This window comes from Leptopilina boulardi, unplaced genomic scaffold, assembly GCF_019393585.1.
Source record: "Leptopilina boulardi isolate dan_hultmark-lab unplaced genomic scaffold, ZJU_Lbou_2.1 LbouV2_372, whole genome shotgun sequence".
NCBI lineage: Eukaryota > Metazoa > Arthropoda > Insecta > Hymenoptera > Figitidae > Leptopilina > Leptopilina boulardi.
The window spans coordinates 435134-454889 of record NW_026137943.1 but is presented as its reverse complement, the minus strand read 5'-3'; the positions used below and the strand labels follow the sequence as shown (position 1 = coordinate 454889).

The window sequence follows — 19756 nt, the reverse complement described above, 5'->3', positions numbered from 1 at the left end:
CGTAAAATATTTTGTATAGAAAATATTCTAGTTTTGCAAAAAGTATATTTTATCAGTATTCGAATGAGTATCAATTATTATTATTTATTATAAAAAAAACCAGCTATTATCAAAAATTTCTTTACAATACAGCATATAAATGTAAATATCAGTTTATCAAAAATATACTTATAGATATATTTTTAACAAAGTTTAAATAACTGTATAATTAAAATTAATTTGAAGAAAAAAAATATTATATAATATATAATTAACTTAATAATATATTTCTATTTTTTAATTAACTGGACGGTTTTTGCAATTGTTGAAAAAAAAAATCAACTTTGATTTAACAAAAATAATAATTTTTTTTTTCAAATTGTATAGTAATAATATAATTTATCTATTATTAATAATCTCATTTTTTTTCACAGATTGAGATCAGATATAATATAAAAACAAAGAGATTTTATAATACTTAAGAAGTAACATTTTTTACATTCTTAATGGAATGTATTTCAATATTATTAAATCAAAATTTTTTAATAAATTTAATACTTTTTGATCGATTCATTAAAAAAAAAAAAACTTACAAATTTTCATATTTAAGAAACATATCCTTTTTCTTGTATTTTTAAAACTATTTTTTTGATTTCAAAAATTCGATAATTTTCAAATTATTAAAAAGCCAGACTTGTTTATTAATTTCGATATTTTGCAAAATTAAATTATAAATTGCAATTTAATATTTAAAAACTAGTTTCGAGTATATTTCAAGTTTAAAAAAAAAATCAGAATGAAAATTTTTAATGAATCGATTTTTATAATATATCACATATTTGAAAACTATGCAAAAATTTGCAAAATTTAAAGTCAGCTATCATAAATTTTATTATAAACAAAAAAAAAAGAAACTGAAAAATTCAGTCTTTAATATTTCTTACTTCTGAGAGTCATTTTTTTTCTTAAACTTTTTCTTCCACGCATTATTAGATTTTCCTCTAATATTTTTCAAAAATTTTTTTATTTTAATTTCCCCATTAAATTTTCTCCATTAATGAAAGTTTTCTTGAACGATGCTTTTAAAATAAACGTTCTTCAAAAATTAATCATAATCAAAAATAAAAAATATACGATAATTTGTTTTTGATAGAATTTGAAATTTAATAAATTGCCATTTAATAGTATTTTCATTTTATTTTCATTAAATTTTGAATTTCAGTCAAACGCAAAAAAAAAGAAAATACTATTAAGTGGAAAATCGATTAAATATTTTTGAAAAATTTAATTTCAGCAAAGACAAAAAAAAAAAATAATAAAAATAAAAAAAACAACTTTGAAAAAAATGAAAATTAACGACACGATTTTAAATGAGTATTAAGTACAGTTCTTGTGACAAAACCCTTACAACATCGTGGGCATAAATACGGTCTTTCACCACTATGATACCTTTTGTGAACAACAAGTGTTGATCTTTGTGTAAATGCTTTACCACATTGATCACATGAATATTTTCTTTCACCCGTATGTGTTACACTATGTGTTCTTAAAAGTGTTTCACATGCAAAACATTTGCCACAAACCTCACATGTATATGGTTTTTCACCTGTATGTGATCTTGTATGAATTTCCAAACCCTTTGCCGTTTTTAATTCCTTACCACAAAGTGCACAAAGATAACGTCGCCTTTCAACAGTCACCGTATCCGAATGTCCTTTTATTTTATGTTGCTTTAACATTGATCGATATTTATATGTTTTTCCACAAATATCACATTTATGTTCATCACGCGATAAATTATTCTCTTCATTTTGCATTATTACCAAATTTTGATTATAATGATAAAGTTGATTATGCTCCCTGAGACTGTAAACATCATCGAATGTACCACCGCATGCATTACATTGATGAAATTGCATAAATTCATGCATTGCCGTATGTGTCATTAAATCTTCTTCACGTGAACAAACTTCGCTGCAAATTTCACAAATAAATTTCACATCTTTATGTAATCTTTTACAATGACGTTCAACATCAGCATTTGATACACCCATAAAATCACATTGATTGCAAGGCACTATTTTTGGTGTATGAGATTTTTTAATATGAGCATTTAACATAAATTGTTGTGGATATGTTTTACCACAATTATCACATTTAAAGGGCCTTAAAATTCCATGGACCATTCGTAAATGTGCCACTAATCTTGTGACAAAATGAAATTTCTCTCCACAATATTCGCACGATTTTTCCCCACTGCTATCAAATCTATAAAAAAGGAAAAAAACATTTTATAATTTTTTTTTTTGATTTTAAAAATAATAATATTTTGGAATATAGACAAAAAAAAATTACTTTTCATCCGGTCTTGCCATATTGTCTTCAGTTTTGACCTTCTTGTAATCATCAATTGTATTAAGTTCAATGTGATTCATCCAGTTTCTGTAACAAAAAATTGAAAATTGGCAAAAATATTATTAAAATTCTTAAATGATTACATTACACTATTTTTATGTGTCATGTACAAAAATTAATAATTTAACAAATAAAATAAAAAATTGAAGACATCTCAGCATCTTCTTCACTAATTTAAAAAAAAAAAAATATTTTCACTATTCGGTGATTCGCAGTTATAATTGTGACAATATTAAAAACAAAATATATATTTTTAAAAACATAAAATTAGAATTAAAAATTCCTGCAAAAAATTATTATTTTAGAAAAATCATAAAATTACGATTTAATTTAAAAATTATATTATTTATGTATTGATTGTTTTTTTTTTAAATTACTTCAAAAATTATATCAATTATATTCAAAATTATATCTTTAAAAAAAAAAATGTTTAGATCTCAATAATTGAATCAAATATTTTCAATAACTCAATTTATTATTGACAAATACAATATGGCAAAATGTACATTACGAAGAATGGAAGAAATACACCAAATTTTATGTTCCTTGTTATTAGAAATTTTTTTGGCTTTAATTATTATCTATTATATTATGTATATATTTTATAACTTACACATATTTACAGTTAAGTAAATAATTTTTTTAAATGTAATATATTTAAATTCTAATAACAAGGCCTTTGAATAATTTTGTGATTAGTAAAATACAAAATACACAAAAATTGTTAACTCTAATAAAACAAACAGTGCAATCACGTAGAAAAATTATGCTATTTTTTTTTAATTCAGATTTTTGGTAATAGCATATTTTTCCCAATAATTTTAACTTTTTTTTAATTTTTCCTTCTTTTTTCATTTTTATTATTATCTTAAATAATATAAAGTAATTAATCCTTTTTTTTAGCTCAAGACAACTAATTGTAATTTTTATATCAGTTTAGTGAAAAAAAAATTTTTTTTAATTGTTATTAAATTTTACTTTTTGTAAAATTAAAAAATACGAACGATATTGAGTAGATATTGTTTAATAAACAATTTTCTTTTATCTTAAATAAACACGTAACGAAATAAAAAAAAAAAATATTAAATAAGAATAAGTGATATTTTTATAATATTTTTTCACATTTTTTTTTCTACCATCTTTTTTTCGTGCACTTTCTTTTTGGTCTTGTACTTGCTTTTTCTTCTTCACTTTCTGTAATTTTCTCTTCAATTTCAGAAATTTTCTCTTCATTATCATCTTTTGTTTTAGTATTTTGTAATTTTCTTTTATTTGATTTTTTCTTCACTTGTTGAATATTCGTGGTATCTAATTCTTTACTCTTTTTTTCTGTTAAATTCACATTAATTTCAATTTCACTATTCACCAAAATATCCTCCAAGACATTATTTTCATTTTCAACAATTTTCAAAATATTTGCCACATTGGCATCCATTTTCAATATATTCGCTTCATTCGCCGCAATATCCAAAATATTTGCTTCATTTGCAACTATTTCCATAACATTTGCTTCAATTGTATTTGTTTCATTGTCATCATTAAAATTATTAATATTTTCTTCATTTTTTTTCTCATTATTCACAATTTCCTCCACCACGTCGTCTTCTTTTTCTTCGTCATTATTCTCAAATTGTGATTCACTTTTTGCTCCCATATTTTGAAATGCATCATCAGGTAATTCTTGAAGAATATCATTAATATAAAGACATGGCATTTGTGGCAATGCACCGGGATGTGATTTTCTATGTGCTGTCAAACCGGGTTTTTGTGTAAATGTTTTTCCACAAATATCACAAACATATGGCCGTTTACCAGTGTGTATCAATAAATGTTGACGTAATGTATTACTTTTGGCAAATGTTTTTGAACAAATACTACATTTATATGGTTTTTCACCTGTATGCTGACGCATATGACTTTTTAAATCGGATTGTATATCAAATTTTTTACCACAATGTTCACAAATTATTTTTTTCATTCTATGCGATTGTAAATGACGACCATAAGTTGCACGTGTTTCACATATTTTACCACATTGTTTACAGGTGAATTTTTTATTTTGTAAATGAAAATTTTTTATATGACACTGTAATGTATAATTATTTAAAAATGAACGTCCACAAAAATCACAAAGTTTTGTTGTTATTTTTTCTATTTTATGCTCTTCATTATTGTGTAATTTTAATTTATCAGAATTATTAAAAACACGATCACAATTATCGCATGGATATTCATATTCTTGACAATGTCCACGCATACGATGTAATTTTAAATTCCATAAATTACTATTGAAATATTGACAATTTTTACATTTATAGCCCTTAATATTGTGTACATCTTGAACGTGCATTTCCAATAAAAATGGAAATGGAAAAACAATATCACAAATTTCACAAGTATTTTTTAATTCAAGCCAATGTTTCACAAGTTCTGTATAGGATTTAAAATCACGATTACAATGAGTACAGGAATAATTATCATTTTCCTTGAATTCTTTATTTTGTACCAATTCAGATTTTGTTTCTGAATTATCCAAATCTGCAAGAATCAGATCATCTAGAAAATCGAGAGATTTTTCAGATTTTTTCGTATCATTTTTATCAATTTTTGTTAATTTTGTAGAAGTTTCAAAATTTTTAGATTGTGTTGAAGTCGATGGTTGATCAAATTGAGAGGAAGTTGATGGAATTTCTTCATCGATTGAAGGTAAAATTACATCATCAACAAGTAAAGGCTCTTCTTTGGAATTATTTGATTTTTTTAAATTTGAATCTATTTCGATTTCTGTAATTTGTTTTTCAACGCAAATTCTGTCAACAATTTGTTGTCTCGCAAAAATTTGATCCTGTTCGGTAAAACCTTGAAGTATCGGCGATGATGTACCACTAATATCAATAGGATCGTGCAAAATTTGAGGCTCCTGTGTCATTATCTCATGAGATTCATTCAATAAAATCATTTCCTTTCTTAAAATTTGTTTTCCAATTTTATTTGTTTCAGATGTTTGTTCATTATCTAGTGGAATACGTTGTCGAATCATAATTTTACTTGTATTTGATGTCGATGGAATTTTATGAACTGGATGCAAAAGTTTATATTTATTACCTCCCATTGTAAATGTTCCATCTTTTGAAACTGGATTTGCAATCATTGTTTTATTCAATGATAATGAATTTGATGTTTTTAATTGTTCACCCTTGGGAATTTCTTTGACGACAAATTTTCTTTGATTCGAAATTTCTGGTAGTGTAAATAATTCTGGATTAGTGGAAATTTGTTGTTTTGAATTACGAATTATAAATATTTTCTTTGCCTGTTGATTTGGATATTGTGGATGAGTTGAACCGAGAAATTTTTCTCCTGATTTTAAAGCAACGACAAATTTTTTTTCCTCCGTTGATTGTGATTTTGGATTAATAATTCGCATTATTGTTCGTTGAACTAATGGTTTTGATACTGTGGATAAATTTTGTTGTTTTTTTATTGGATCTTCCAATTCGGTGAGTGGTTTTACACGTAAAATTTGTTTTTTCTTCTTTATGTCTTCATTTTTTTTTGAATTGTCAATTTTATTTTCAAGTAGTTCCTTTTTTCTTTGTTGATAAAGTCGATAAGTTTCACGTTTTTTATCGGAACTCTTTTTTTTCCATGGTCTTCTTTTTCGAAAATCTTTTCGACATTTCCTCTTTCTTTTCGTTTTCTTTTCATTTCCATCAATGTCCTTTGAATTTGTTTTTCTAAAACAGAAAAAGAAAATTTTTTTGTTACTTTTTGTATCGAAAAATTTGGAAAATCATTTTTGTTAAATACTTACTTAAATTTGAATTCGTTGTATCTAAAATTTTTTTTATTATTACTAATATTTAGAGAAAGGGTTATTTATTTTTTTTAAATATTCTACAAGAATTTTTAAAATTTTCTTGTAGATTATTTTCAAAATAATTATATAACTTTTTTTTTTTGGTAATATTCATGGAATATTCTTAGGGAATATCTAAAAACCTAAACTTTTTTTTTATTTATTTTCTTATGAAATATTTTAAGATTAATAGAAAATTTTTCGTTTAAAATATCAAAAAGAAAATTAATTAAAATTTACGAAATAATCGGAAATTTATTGATATTTTATAACGATTAAAAATGTCATAAAAAAACAAAAATGAAAATTTCGTGAAGATATTTATTTTCTTTCAGTTACAAGAAAATTTTTTTATACAAAACAATTTTTTTATTATGAGAATATTTAATAAGAAATCAACGTAGTGTTTTTATATATTCGTAAGATTACAAAAAATCAACGCACTTTGTTTCTTTATAATAAAAGGTAACGAAAATAATATTTTAGTATAATATTTTAATTAAGAATCATTTAATGATTAATTATTAACTAAAATACTTAATAAATAGAAATTATGAGTATAAAATAATAATTTTCAATTTTTTTTTTTTTTTTTTGATTAAAAATCAAAAAATATATAAGAAAATTTTTTTTATGAAAAAATAAATTTTAATTAAAGAATATTAAAAAAAAAAAATGAAAACTAATTTTTTTATAACGAGAACACCCAACACATTTAATGAAATAATTTCTTATTTTTAAAATAATTAAATAATAATAAATTTTATGAATGTATTTTTTTCAATGTCAAACTTCTATTTCGAATTTAATGTGAACTTGTCCGCCTTCTATTTTTTTAACATCTTCGGTATCATTGGAATTATTGGTGTCTGCTTTTAATTTTTTAAAACTTTCTTTATCAGAATTGTTAATTAAATTTTCATCTTCATTTTTCTTTAATTTTCGTTTTATATCATTATTATCATTCTTTTTCTTGTCTTTTTTTTCATTATCATTTTTTTCAATTGTTTCTTTATCAGATTTTTCTTCAATTTTATCAAATTCTTCCTCAATTATTTCATCATTTTCTTTAAATATTTTTTCTTTATTATCCTTTTTATTTTTTTTATTTTTCTTCTTACGCTCCCACATTTGTATGAATTTTTGAAGAATATGTTTGACTGATGTTACCGGTGCAGGTGGCAATGGTCCAGGATGTGATTTACGATGGAAATTAAGATTTGATTTTTGTATAAATGTTTCCTCACAAATATCACAATGATATGGCCTTTTACCAGTGTGAAGTAATAAATGTTGATGCATTCCTTGTTTAGTGGTAAAATGTTTATTACAAACCATACATGGAAATGGACGTAGATCATGATATATTCTCATGTGTGAATTTAATTTTCGACTATCGGGAAAAACTTTTGTACAAAATGGACATGGATGTCGTTTATGTTTATGTTGTATGTGACTTTCAAGATTTTCCTCTTTTCTAAATGTTTTTTTACATTTTTTACATTCAAATGGCGTTGGCGCATGATGTGTTCTAACATGACGTGACATTTGAAATTGACTGCATTTAATTCCACAAACTAAACATTCTTTGAGTGTTACACTTGTGTGAATTCTTTTCATATGTTCACGCATACCACGTTTGTATTTAAATACTTTATCACACATGTCACAGGGAAAACTTGTTGGATTTTCTTCTAATAAAATACATTCAAGTGGTAGAGGTGGTCCTTCATTTAAATTTTTCACTGGAAGACTATATGGATTTTTTTCTAATTTTTTTTTAAACAAAATTGATGAATTTTGAATAAAATGAATTTTTATTTGATTTGTTGGTAAAAATCGATTTTCTTGATTTTTTATCATATCCTGTTCATCAATTGCCAATGGATTAACGACATTTTCTTCTTCAATTAATTTATTATTATCGTTGTCATCATCGAGCCATACGTCTTTACATTCCACTGGAAATTCGTTGTTCCTTTGATAAAATGTTTCATTTGCCCACGATTTGCAGACGATCTTCATACTAAAACAAAATAAAAATGAATTAGAAAAAAAAAATTTCTTTTTAAATTCATTACGACAAATAGAAATTAAATAACTATATATAATCTATAAATTTTTAATTATTGAGAAAAGGTTCGATAACAGATACTCCGGAGTATAAAGAAAGAATTTATTTATCAATTTACATATTTTCTATATACAATTAACGAATTTGTGGATCGAATTATTTTTTATTTTCGTATACAATTTTTTTCTTTCTTTCATTATTTATGACAATTTTTTTTTTAAAAATGCTTTATTGTTAAACAATTAAATAATTAAAAATATTTATTTTCCATTATTTGGAAATAAATTTTTAAAAAAACATTCATTTATTGTACGTAAATTACAAGAATGGAGAATTCTAATTTTAAAACTATTCTTATACATAATTGGTAACGAAACAATGGTGTTAAAAAAGACAAATTTTGTTTTTAAATCTACATTATAAAATTGAATTAATTAAAATTTATCAATTACAGAACACAAAAAAAAATCCATAAATTTAGTTAAAAAATTATTTAAAAATTTTTTTAATGAATTTTAATTCTATTCAGAATTGGAGGGAGAAAATTTACTTTTTTTTTTAATTATCATTTTTCACTTGTTGCAAATGTTTACACAATAAATATTGTTTAGAATAACCAACACCGCACACTAAACAGACTTTTGATTTTAAATGTGGTTGATATCTAACTTGAACTGAATCAGTTGATGGAAATATTAATTGTCCAAATGATGTAAATGGACTTTTTAATGTAACTGTTTGTGATGTTAAATTTCCCGGTGGTCCTATTGGTACATATCGACCTTCAATTCTTGGCGTTTTATTTCCTTTTTTCGGTAAAATTGGAACAAATTTTGACATATGTTTCTCTTGAGCGTGTGCACGAACTTTATTCTGTGAACCCAAATACCATTTACAAATTTTACATTGATATGAAGTTTTTAAATGAACAGCCTCCATATGTCGCCACATTTCATTGCTTGTATTTTGATATCCACAAATTTTGCATATTAATGGCATTATTTTATCGCCAGTAATTATTACATGACGTGCTCTCATATGAAACCACATTACACGTGTATTTCCATAGTCTTTACATTTAAAATCACATTCACCACAAACATATGGTAATTTGCGATGTATTTTTTTTATATGAACTTCTAAAAATGAATAATTAACAAATTCGACATTACAAATTTTACATGAATAACAATTATTAAATTTATGTTGTTTATTGTGTTCGTCAGTTGCAATTTTATCGCTATCTGTAAATTCACAATGATCACACAAATAAACGGCACGGGTTTTTTTCATATTTTCCAAATTATCGGTTGCATTTGATAATTCTTGATTAAATTCCTGGTCCTTTTCCTCTGAAATAAATAGAGGATCTGCTGACGTTAAACTGAAACAAATAAAATAAAGAAAAATTTGTAAGTTTCAAAAAGAATTTTTTTAAAAATATTTTTCAAACGTGTTTTGTAATTATTTTATTTTAAATGGTTGTGAACGAACAAATGAACGAAAATTTTATTCGCACTTTGAAAGAAGAAAAAAAGTGGTTGACTTTCCGAAAATTGAAAGAAAAAAAAAAAAATCTGAAAATAATACAAAATTTGCATAATTTCAAAAATTATATTTTAATATTCGTTTCTTTTTTGAAATTAGAATATTTTGAAATATTTACTTATAATTTTTTTTGAATTTAATATTAATTAATCAATTAATAATGTTATAATTTAATTTATATTTCAGTTTTAAATAATCTATCAAAAATTAATAATTTCGTTCATATGAATATTCAGAACATAGGCTAAATTTTTTATTTTTATATTTTAAACTTAAATCAAGTTTACTTACTTCAAATAGAAAAATTTTTCATTGAAAAAAGTTCACACAGATTGAAATTAATTTTTTTTTTTTTGAAATAATAAGAAAAACATTAAAATAAATAATAAAAATAAATATTTCGCAAAATATAAATTCTTTCAAACATAAATTCTATATTTAAAAAGAGTTGTTAAGAAAAATATATTCACTAAAAGAAGATAATTAAATTTCATTAAAAACTTTTATTACAAAAAGTATAAAAATTGTAAATTTAAAATTATTTTATAAAAGAAAAATATATTCTGAGAATTTATAAAAATCTTAAATTATTTTTGAAGATTTAAAAAAACAAAATTTTTTTTTAACGGAAATCACTGACAGTGGTGGCAAAGGGCTTGGATATTGTTTTCTATGGCAAATAAAATAAGATTTTTGTGCAAAACTATATCCTCAAATAACACAAATTGTCGCTTTATAATTTTTATAATAATTTTTAATTATTATGCTTTTTATATATTTTTTTTTAAATATTTCATTTATTTTTATTTTATTTTTTTTTACAAAAAACAATTGAATTCAATATTATTAAAAAAAATCCGATTTGCTTTTCACTTGAAGTATTTTTCTTCTTCTCCCTTTTTTGAATATGAAGCCAAATAATTTCATTTTTCAATCGCCATTGAAATTTCTATCGATTTCTGAAAAAACGAAAAACAAAATATTAGTAAGAAAATTATTTACAAAAAAAAGAAGAACCTTATAAAAAATTATACTTAACTCATTGTATCCAGAAATCTTCTCTAATTTTCTTATCTCACTTTTTTCCACTTTGACCCTTAAGATTCAATTTAAATAAAAAAAAAATTTTTAAATAGGAAAAAAATTATATCAATCATAATAATGATAAATAAATAATGTCAATAAATATGATATGAAAATTTTTTTTATCAATAATAATAAAAGTTATGTTCATGAATTTTGTTTTTTATTTTTCCATATGTACAGTTTTTTTGCAAAAATATTTGTAACAGCTTAAATTTTACGTAAAACAGAATATTTTTCGTCAATCTATATAATATTTCGATAAAAAAGTAAATAGCAAATTCCAAAAATTATTGACAGAATATTTTGTGAATTTTTTTTTTTCACATTACAAAAAAATTATTTTTAATTTATCTTATATTTTTACCATTATAACAAATATTAAGTCTCTCTCGATTTAGAAATAATTTACAAAATTTCTATAATTATGAAATTATAAATTGTTATTCTATTTTTTTTAAATTTTCTTTTATTTTCTTCTCTAACAGTAAAAAAAAAAATTTGATTTTTAGAACAAAAAAATTAGGACTTTTATTACAACTAGATTCTTAGAATATTATCATTATTAGAATATATTATTATCAGTGAAAATATCTACATCGTACTTTAAATGTAAATTAGAAATTAAAAAAAAAAAATACAAATAGTAAAAATATTTGAGTAATATGAATAATCTCAAATAGATTTTTATTTATTTATTTTTTTAAATAAATTTGGACGTACTTTCCTTACTATTATTGAAAAGTGTTTCTAAATTCAAGTTTGCAAATTTTCAAAAGAATTATATTAAATCATATTTTCACTTTTATAAATATTAAAGAGCCTCGATTTTTTTTTTTTTTTTTTTTTTTTAAAGAAAAGAAAATATTTTTTCGATACCTAATGATCGATTTCTGTTTCGACAATCTCTTGATTCTCCTCGATACCAAGTGCTTCTTGAAATTCTTCTTCATCCAAAAATTCTTGATCAACTTCATATTTTGTCTCATGATGAAATTGAATTTCATGTTCATAAAATACTTTTTCCTCTTGTAATATTTCCTGATCTTCAAGAACATCATTACCCTCTAAAATTTCATCACCCTCAAGAATTTCTTCACCTTCAAAAATTTCCTCGCCATTCAAAATTTCCGGTTCATCTAACATTTCTTCACTATCATTAATATCCAAATTAACATTATCCTGATGAAATTCAAATTCATCAGTTAATTCTTTAACTAAATCACCAATTGGCATTACTGGCAATGGTGGATGATTACCCGGATGTGTTTTACGATGACAAATAAGTCCTGGTTTTTGGGCAAATGATTTTCCACAAATATCACATACAAATGGTTTTTTACCAGTGTGAATTAATAAATGTTGACGTAATTGTGATCGTCGGGCAAAATTTTTTGCACATATCATACATGAATGTGGTTTACTACCAGTATGAACAGCCATATGTCTTTTGAATGAATCTTTTTTTGTAAATGTCTTACCACATTCGGCGCAAACAATTTTCTCTCTTTTTTCATGTTGACTTATTAAATGTTGATTTAAATTCTCCTGCGTTACCATTCGACGATGACAAATGTGACATTCAAATTTTGGCTTAAAATGCGCCCATTTTTGATGAACATAAAGTGAACCACTATTTTGACAAAGTTTACCACAAATTTCACAAGAGACTGGTCTTTCTTTATGATGAAAACGAATATGATTTGTTAAATCGCCTTTGACTTTAAATTTTTTCGAACAAAATTTACATTGATGCTCATATTTATCGGTGTGCTTACGTATAAAATGTGATTGAAGTGAATGTTTTGAACTACAAACAAAACCACAAGCAGCGCATGGAAATAGAAGACTATTTGCCGGTTTATTTGACCATGTCTCATGTTTTCTTTCTAAATGACTGACGAATGAGGATTTTTTCAATGTTCGATAATCACATACCGAACAAATAAATGCACCATTTTCTTGAATGCAAATTTTCTTCTTATGCGTCCATGCCACGTGTTTTCTAAACGATAATGGCGAATCAAATGTTTCAGAACAAATTTTACATTTTAATATTGATGAATTTTTTGTCTCTGTGAAATTTTTTAATTCCGATTCATTTTCATCTAAAAATGATTCACACGAATCATCGTCTTTATTCTCGAAATTTTCACTATCTTCAATGTAAATTTTTTCATTATCTTTTTCATTATCATCAATTATTTCATTTTCAATATTTTTCACTTCTAATTCAGAAGAAAAATTCACTTTTTGAATAGTTATCATTCGCCCACCGACATTTACTTCAAAAACATTTTGCGAATCATTTTCTTTATTGTAATCATTTAAAATTATGGGTTTTATATCGGTATCTTCTTCTTCAATTTCTTCTGCCACTTCTTCTTCTTCTTCTTCTTCTTCTTCGTCTTCTAATTCTTCTTCTTCAACTAAATATTCTTCATTATCGAAAAAAATTTCTTGATCGTTGATGGAAGAATTTGATAAATTCTCCTCGTTGATTGATTCAAATTTATTAATTTTATACTCGTAATCATTTTGATCTTGTTTATATTCTGGTATTTCTTCATTTTCAAAAGGATTCACATTTTCAGGTACAAAAGCATAAAATGGCTTATCGTCAAATTCTAAAATCTGCCACTTTCGCATGATTATTGATTCCTTTCCACAGAAGAACACCCCATGATTATCGTCAGATAATTTGAGAAACCTGAAACATTATTAATTTATTAATAATTTAGTTTTAATATATAAAAAAGAAAACAGTGTACAGAATTTTTAATACATTTATTATTATAACAATTGAAAAATTAAAAGAATTTATTTGAAATACTTTCTTATTTTCAAAAAGAAAATAACATGAAAAAAAAAATATTTTCCCAAAGAATTTTTATTGAAAATCTTCTTTTTTTTGTTAAAGAATCATAGAAAAAATTTTGGAATTTTGTCAACTATTAGGAAGAAATAAAATTCGTGCATAATATTAAATAGATTACAAAATTAAATGAAAGCGATTTTTTTTTTTTTTTTTTTTTAAAATAACAGAACCTAAATACTAGAAGCAAAGTTAAGATTTATAACAATAAAACAAAATCTGAAAAATTGCAAAAATTCAATTTCATTGAAATAAAAATGTATTTTTGAACATAAAAATTTATTTATAACTATTAATACTTACAACATGGCGCATGTTACAATATTTTTTTTTTTTTAAATACATTTAAGATCACTTCTTTTTTCAATATTCCACAATACACTTTTCAACAATGATAAATAGTTTCGATGAAAAATTTTTTGGCAGTTTTTTTTGTTTTAGCTAACAAAGTAAATTAATTTCATTTATTAAGTTATAACTAAATTGAAAACAAATTTAACAAATGAAAATATTCAAGTATTTCGAATTTTCATATTTATCATATGTTAAAAAGTGAAAGGGTTTTTATAAACACATCTTTATAAAATTTTTTTATCAATAAAGATACATATCAATATAAATATTATTATTATTATTATTATTATCAAGAAAGTGATAGTCGAAGTATTTTATACTATTTAAAAAATTTAATTTCGTAATTTACTGCAATTTTTCCACTAAAACATTTACTTTGGGAAAATTTACATTTAGGGAAAAATTCTTGTGCTATTGGAATTGTGACATTTCATGTTCATTTTAAGTAAATTAAAAAATTAAATAATTAAAAACAACATTCAGCTAAATCACACAAAATACTAAAAAAAAATTTCTATTACTGTCAGTGCAGTTATGAAATATATATTTTTGTATATAAAGAGTTATTGATAAATTTTATATAGTATAAAATAGAGAAATATGTTTTTCACTATTTCGCAAAATTACAGTTTATATTTATATTTATTTCTATAAGAAATATTATATTCAATATTAACCAGAGACTAGTTCAAAATTTATAATTACATGGATAACAGTATTTTTTTTTTTAATTTAATTTATCATAATTAAAGTTTTAATTGAAAATTCAAAATTTCTTTAAATTTCAATTTAGAAACTATCAAAATTTTTTTTATTATTTATCAATATAAATTACAATTTATTGAAATTTGAATCGATTGGAATTTTAATATATTAAAATTTTCATAAATCGAAGATTGAATTTTTAATTGTTTTTAATTTTTAAACACATTGACATAATTTGAGAAATTAAATTAAATTAAGAAACAATTAAAATTTCAATCAATAAATATTTTGACTAATAAAATGTAAGATTATTTGATTTATCTATTAAAGAAATCAATTACAATTCTAATTCCTGTAAATTAGATCAGTTGTCGAATTTTAAGAAAATTCTTTTTTTTTTACAAATCAAATACATTTTTTTAATTCTCTTCGAAAATTATCACTGAATTGTTTTCGTTTTATTAAAAATTAAGACTAGAATTAATTGACATAAAGAGAAAACGTTTAAAAAAATTTTTTGTTCTCGTATATTATATACGTCAATATTGTAATTATATTTTTTTTATAACTTAATTTTGGATATATTATTTTTTTTCTAGATATACAACAATGCCAGAAGAAAAATTAGTAATTAACAAAGGAACAAATTCAATTGCAAAACAGTGAAATATTTTTATATTTGTCACTTGTTGCGTTTCATCATGGGTAAGTTTTTTCTTTTGTTTTTTTTTTTTATAAAAGATTATTGTCTACTGTTATATGGTCAGTTATTATTGGTTATTTGGATTATTTTTCCAAAAAAAAAATTTTTTTTTACTTCCATGAATTATTTCTCTCTTTTTTCTCTAAACGAGTATATAAATCTCGATTCAAAAAAAATTAATATAATCTAAATCTTTATAAAAAAAAAAAAATGGAAAAATTTTTATAAAAAAATACAAAAAAATTAAAAACTGGAATTAAATCTAATCAGTCGCATAAAATAGGCCTTATAAGTTCCTTGACGATATCAGTAACTGGTATCGTTTGTAAAGGTGGAAGTGGACCTTTATGTGATTTTCTATGACAAATTAATCCTGATCTTTGAGCGAAACTTTTTTTACAAACATCACATTCATAAAGTCTTGCTCCAGTGTGTAATAAAAGATGTTGCGTTAAACTACTGGTACGTGCAAATGATCTTTGGCATACTGAACATGAATATGGTTTATCACCTGTATGTGTTCGCATATGATTTCTTAAATCAAAACTTTCGGCAAATGTTTTTCCACATTCTTCACATACACATTTTTCTTTATTAATATGTTGCGTCAACATATGTTGATCTAAATTTTCCTGCGTTGCTAAACGTTTTTTACATTGTGTACATTTAAATTTTGGCTTAAAATGATTATGTTTCTGATGCATATATAATGAATGACTATTTCGCATTTCTTTACCACAAATATGACAATTAACTGGCAATTCACGATGATGTAATCTTGTGTGTGTTGTTAAATCGCCACGTAATTTAAATGGTTTTCCACATTCTTTACATGGATATTCACATTGTTTTGTATGTTTTCTAATTAAATGTGCACTTAATGCTTCAATTCGTGTACATTTAACACCGCAAAGTGTACATGAATAATCACCAGTTTTTAATGCAATTGCCTTTATTTCGCTTATCATTTTTTTCTTCTCAAATTTATCTTCTTCACTTGTTGTTTCTAATTTAATTTCTTGTTTATCATTTTTTTTATAGAGTTTAATGTTTGATTTGAATTTTTTATTTTTCACTTCTTCAATTTTTATTGTTTCCTCATCAAATTGTTCATCTTTTATATTATCTTCAATATAAAGTGGATTTGTAATAAATGATATTTCTTCATTTGTTGTCCAATTTGAATCATCAATTTCCTTTGTCCATGGTGGCATACTGAAGTAATTATGATCATTATCCGAATGATAATCATATTTACCAATTATTTTTTGCTTCATTAATTGATTTGACAATGATGTAATTTCAAGTGGATCACGCTCCTTTATCATTGGATTGAGTTGTTTGGGAAATTTAATAATCACAAATTTCGGCTTCTTAGGACTATCCAATTTTTTTAATCCACCGTTGATTCTAAAACAATGAAATATAATATTTTTATTAATGATTTTTTGATTTTCCTGTCAAAAAACAATACAATGATTACTTACATGAGACCTTGCTTTAAAAAAAAAAAAATATTACAATTTTTACAGTACAATAATGGAAATAAATTGTCGATTTATTTTTTTTTTAATTTCTCCCCCAAAAAATTTTTTTTTTGATTTAAAAATATATTTGTTTATTCAACTAGGTAGACCAAATACGCACAATTTTTTTTTCTTGCAAAAATTTTTTTATTTACATTCGTGTAATTTGTAAAATAATTACAATAACAAAGACAATTTTTTTTTCTACATCGAAAGTTAGTTTCAAAATCCAGAAGTTTGTGTTTTTCTCCGATTCTGAATCTAAAAATAATAAAATTCACATTGTTAGTAAAAGACACAAATTAATTTTATTTTTATGTTTACACACCTGGAATATTAGTGATTCGTATCTGTAGAAACTGAAATTTTAGAAAGAAATTTTTTTTATGATCGAATTTACATTTTTTAATAAATACAAAATTTACAATTTTCGAAAGCTTTATTTGCAAAATTTTCTCTTAACATTGAAAAGCAATTTAAAATTAAATTACAACTATTGAGTTAGTAAAAAAATCAGTCAAACCAAATTACAAATATTATTAATAATAATAATAATTTATCACTCGGTTGTATTTTAAATAATAATTTACTTTTACTTAATACAATAATATTTTTCAAAAAATATTGTTACAACGTATCAATATAGAAAATCAATTTTACAATAATAACAAAGAATTCTCTATTTTCAAACTCAGAAAATTGCTTTCTAAAAATAATTACAAGAAAATTTCAGAAATAATATTAAAATATAAGTCAAAAAAATATATTTAAAAAAAAAGTTTCGAATAATTTTTTTTTTATAATTTTTTCAAAAAGAAAAATCTATTTTGAATTTTTGAGAAGATTATCCACATTAACAGTTGGTATCGGAGGATGTTCATCGGGATGACTTTTTATATGAATAAGTAAACTGAGTTTTTGTTTAAATTGTTTACCACAAAGACGACAAATATAAGGACGTAAATTTGTATGCGTAAGAAGATGTTGTCTTAATTGATAACCACGTCCAAATAATTTACCACATGTTTCACAAGCAAATGTTTTTTCATAATGTACAATGGTAATATGATTTCTGAGACTTGATTTATTCATAAAACTATTTTTACAAATATCACAAAATAGACGTTCCTTTTTTGCATGATATATATTTACGTGTTGATTAAGATTTTCCTGTGAGGCCATACATTTTTTACAAATTGGACAAATAAATTCTGTTTTAAAATGTGAATATTTTTGATGAACATAAAGGGCTTGTTTATTTTTTGTAATTTTACCACAAATTTCACAAATTGCCGTTGGTTCCTTGTGATTTAATCGTGTATGTGTTGTTAAATCGCCACGTACTTTAAATATTTTATTACATTGTTTACATGGAAAATTAAATTCCTGTGAATGTTTACGTAAATAATGAATTTTTAATGTTGATTTTGATAGTACTTTAATGCCACAAACTTCACATGTACATATTTCATTTTTATTATATTTTTTTACAGGTTTTATCATATTGTGAGTTTGTAAATGTTTAATTAAAGAACGTTTTTTTTTGAATTCTTCACCACATTCATTACATTTCAATTGATAATCATTATTTTTTTGTGATTCCAAAATTTTCATATGAATATTGTCAATGTGAATATTAAATTCATCGAAATTATTGAATTTTTTATTACAATTTTTACAAAATATTTCACTATTTGTTGAAAGTGGATCAATTCTTTTGTATCTGACTCTTTTTTTTTTTCTTGTTGATAAAGAATCTTGTGATGTTTCGTCTTCTTTTTTATGTTTTAATCTCATGTGATATCTTAAATCACCCCAAATTTTAAATTGTTTACCACATTCCTCGCATGAAAATTCATAATTATCAGTGTGCATTCGTATAAAATGAGTTTTCCATGTGGTTTTTGAGGCAAAACATTTTGAACATGTTTTACAAATAATTTTACTTTTATTTTCATTTAATGATTTATTTATGTCAATTTCATTTTGTGATTTATTATTCGTTGAAATTTGATTTTCATTTTTATTATTTTCATTATTTAAATTAATTATATCGTAATATATATTCTCTGTCGAGAGGGGATCCTCTTCATTTGTTTCTGTTATTCTTCTTTTTTTTCTTGATGGTAAACCATCTTGGAGATTGATTTCTTTTTTGTGTTTTTGTCTCATGTGACGTTTTAATTCGCATGAAATTTTAAATTGTTTATCACATTCTTTACATGAGAATTCATAATTATCGGTGTGCTTTCGAATATAATGTTTTTTTAAATTACACTTCCATGAAAATTTTTTAAAACAAATATTACATGTTGATTTAATTTTTTCATTGATTGGAATTGAATTTTTTGTTAGAGATTCATTTTTATTTGAATTAGTTGAAATAATTGGAGAATTTGTTTTTTTATCAATAGTAAATTCTTTTCGAACGCTTATTCTTGCTGGGGGATTATTATTTTTCTTGATTTGTTCGGTTGCATTTAATGATAATAAATTGGTTTTAATTGGAATAATTCTAAAATTTGTTTTTCCTTGTAAATAATTTCCAGGTAGTAAAATAATATTTTTCAGTATCACTGAATTTTTATCTTGAATTCCTCTTGGATTTATCCTGAAACATGAAATAATGAATGTT

The 19756-nt window shown here is 23.2% G+C and overlaps 2 protein-coding genes across 7 annotated transcripts in view; both read right to left on the bottom strand.

Moving 5' to 3' along the window:
- Positions 1 to 19756, bottom strand: part of LOC127287796 (zinc finger CCHC domain-containing protein 10-like) — a 158190-nt gene that overhangs the window by 119430 nt on the left and 19004 nt on the right. The window contains exon 1 of one of the 2 annotated variants that reach the window (XM_051314923.1): positions 15456 to 15459. The exons of the other annotated variant lie outside the window; for it this stretch is intronic. The gene's annotated coding sequence lies outside the window, so the exon portion shown is untranslated. Of the gene's footprint in view, positions 1 to 15455; positions 15460 to 19756 lie in introns of those variants that run through there. 2 annotated transcript variants of the gene reach the window in all.
- The window catches only part of LOC127287781 (zinc finger protein ZFP2-like), a 70633-nt gene continuing 54388 nt past the window's right edge, over positions 3512 to 19756 (bottom strand). The window contains exon 5 of one of the 5 annotated variants that reach the window (XM_051314891.1): positions 3512 to 6131. In XM_051314891.1, coding sequence (XP_051170848.1) covers positions 3527 to 6131 — 2605 coding nt within the window. In that variant the 3' untranslated portion in view covers positions 3512 to 3526. Of the gene's footprint in view, positions 6132 to 6959; positions 8280 to 11769; positions 13669 to 15827; positions 17006 to 17541; positions 19733 to 19756 lie in introns of those variants that run through there. The other 4 variants (XM_051314903.1, XM_051314892.1, XM_051314907.1 and 1 more) reach the window with 4 other exon arrangements.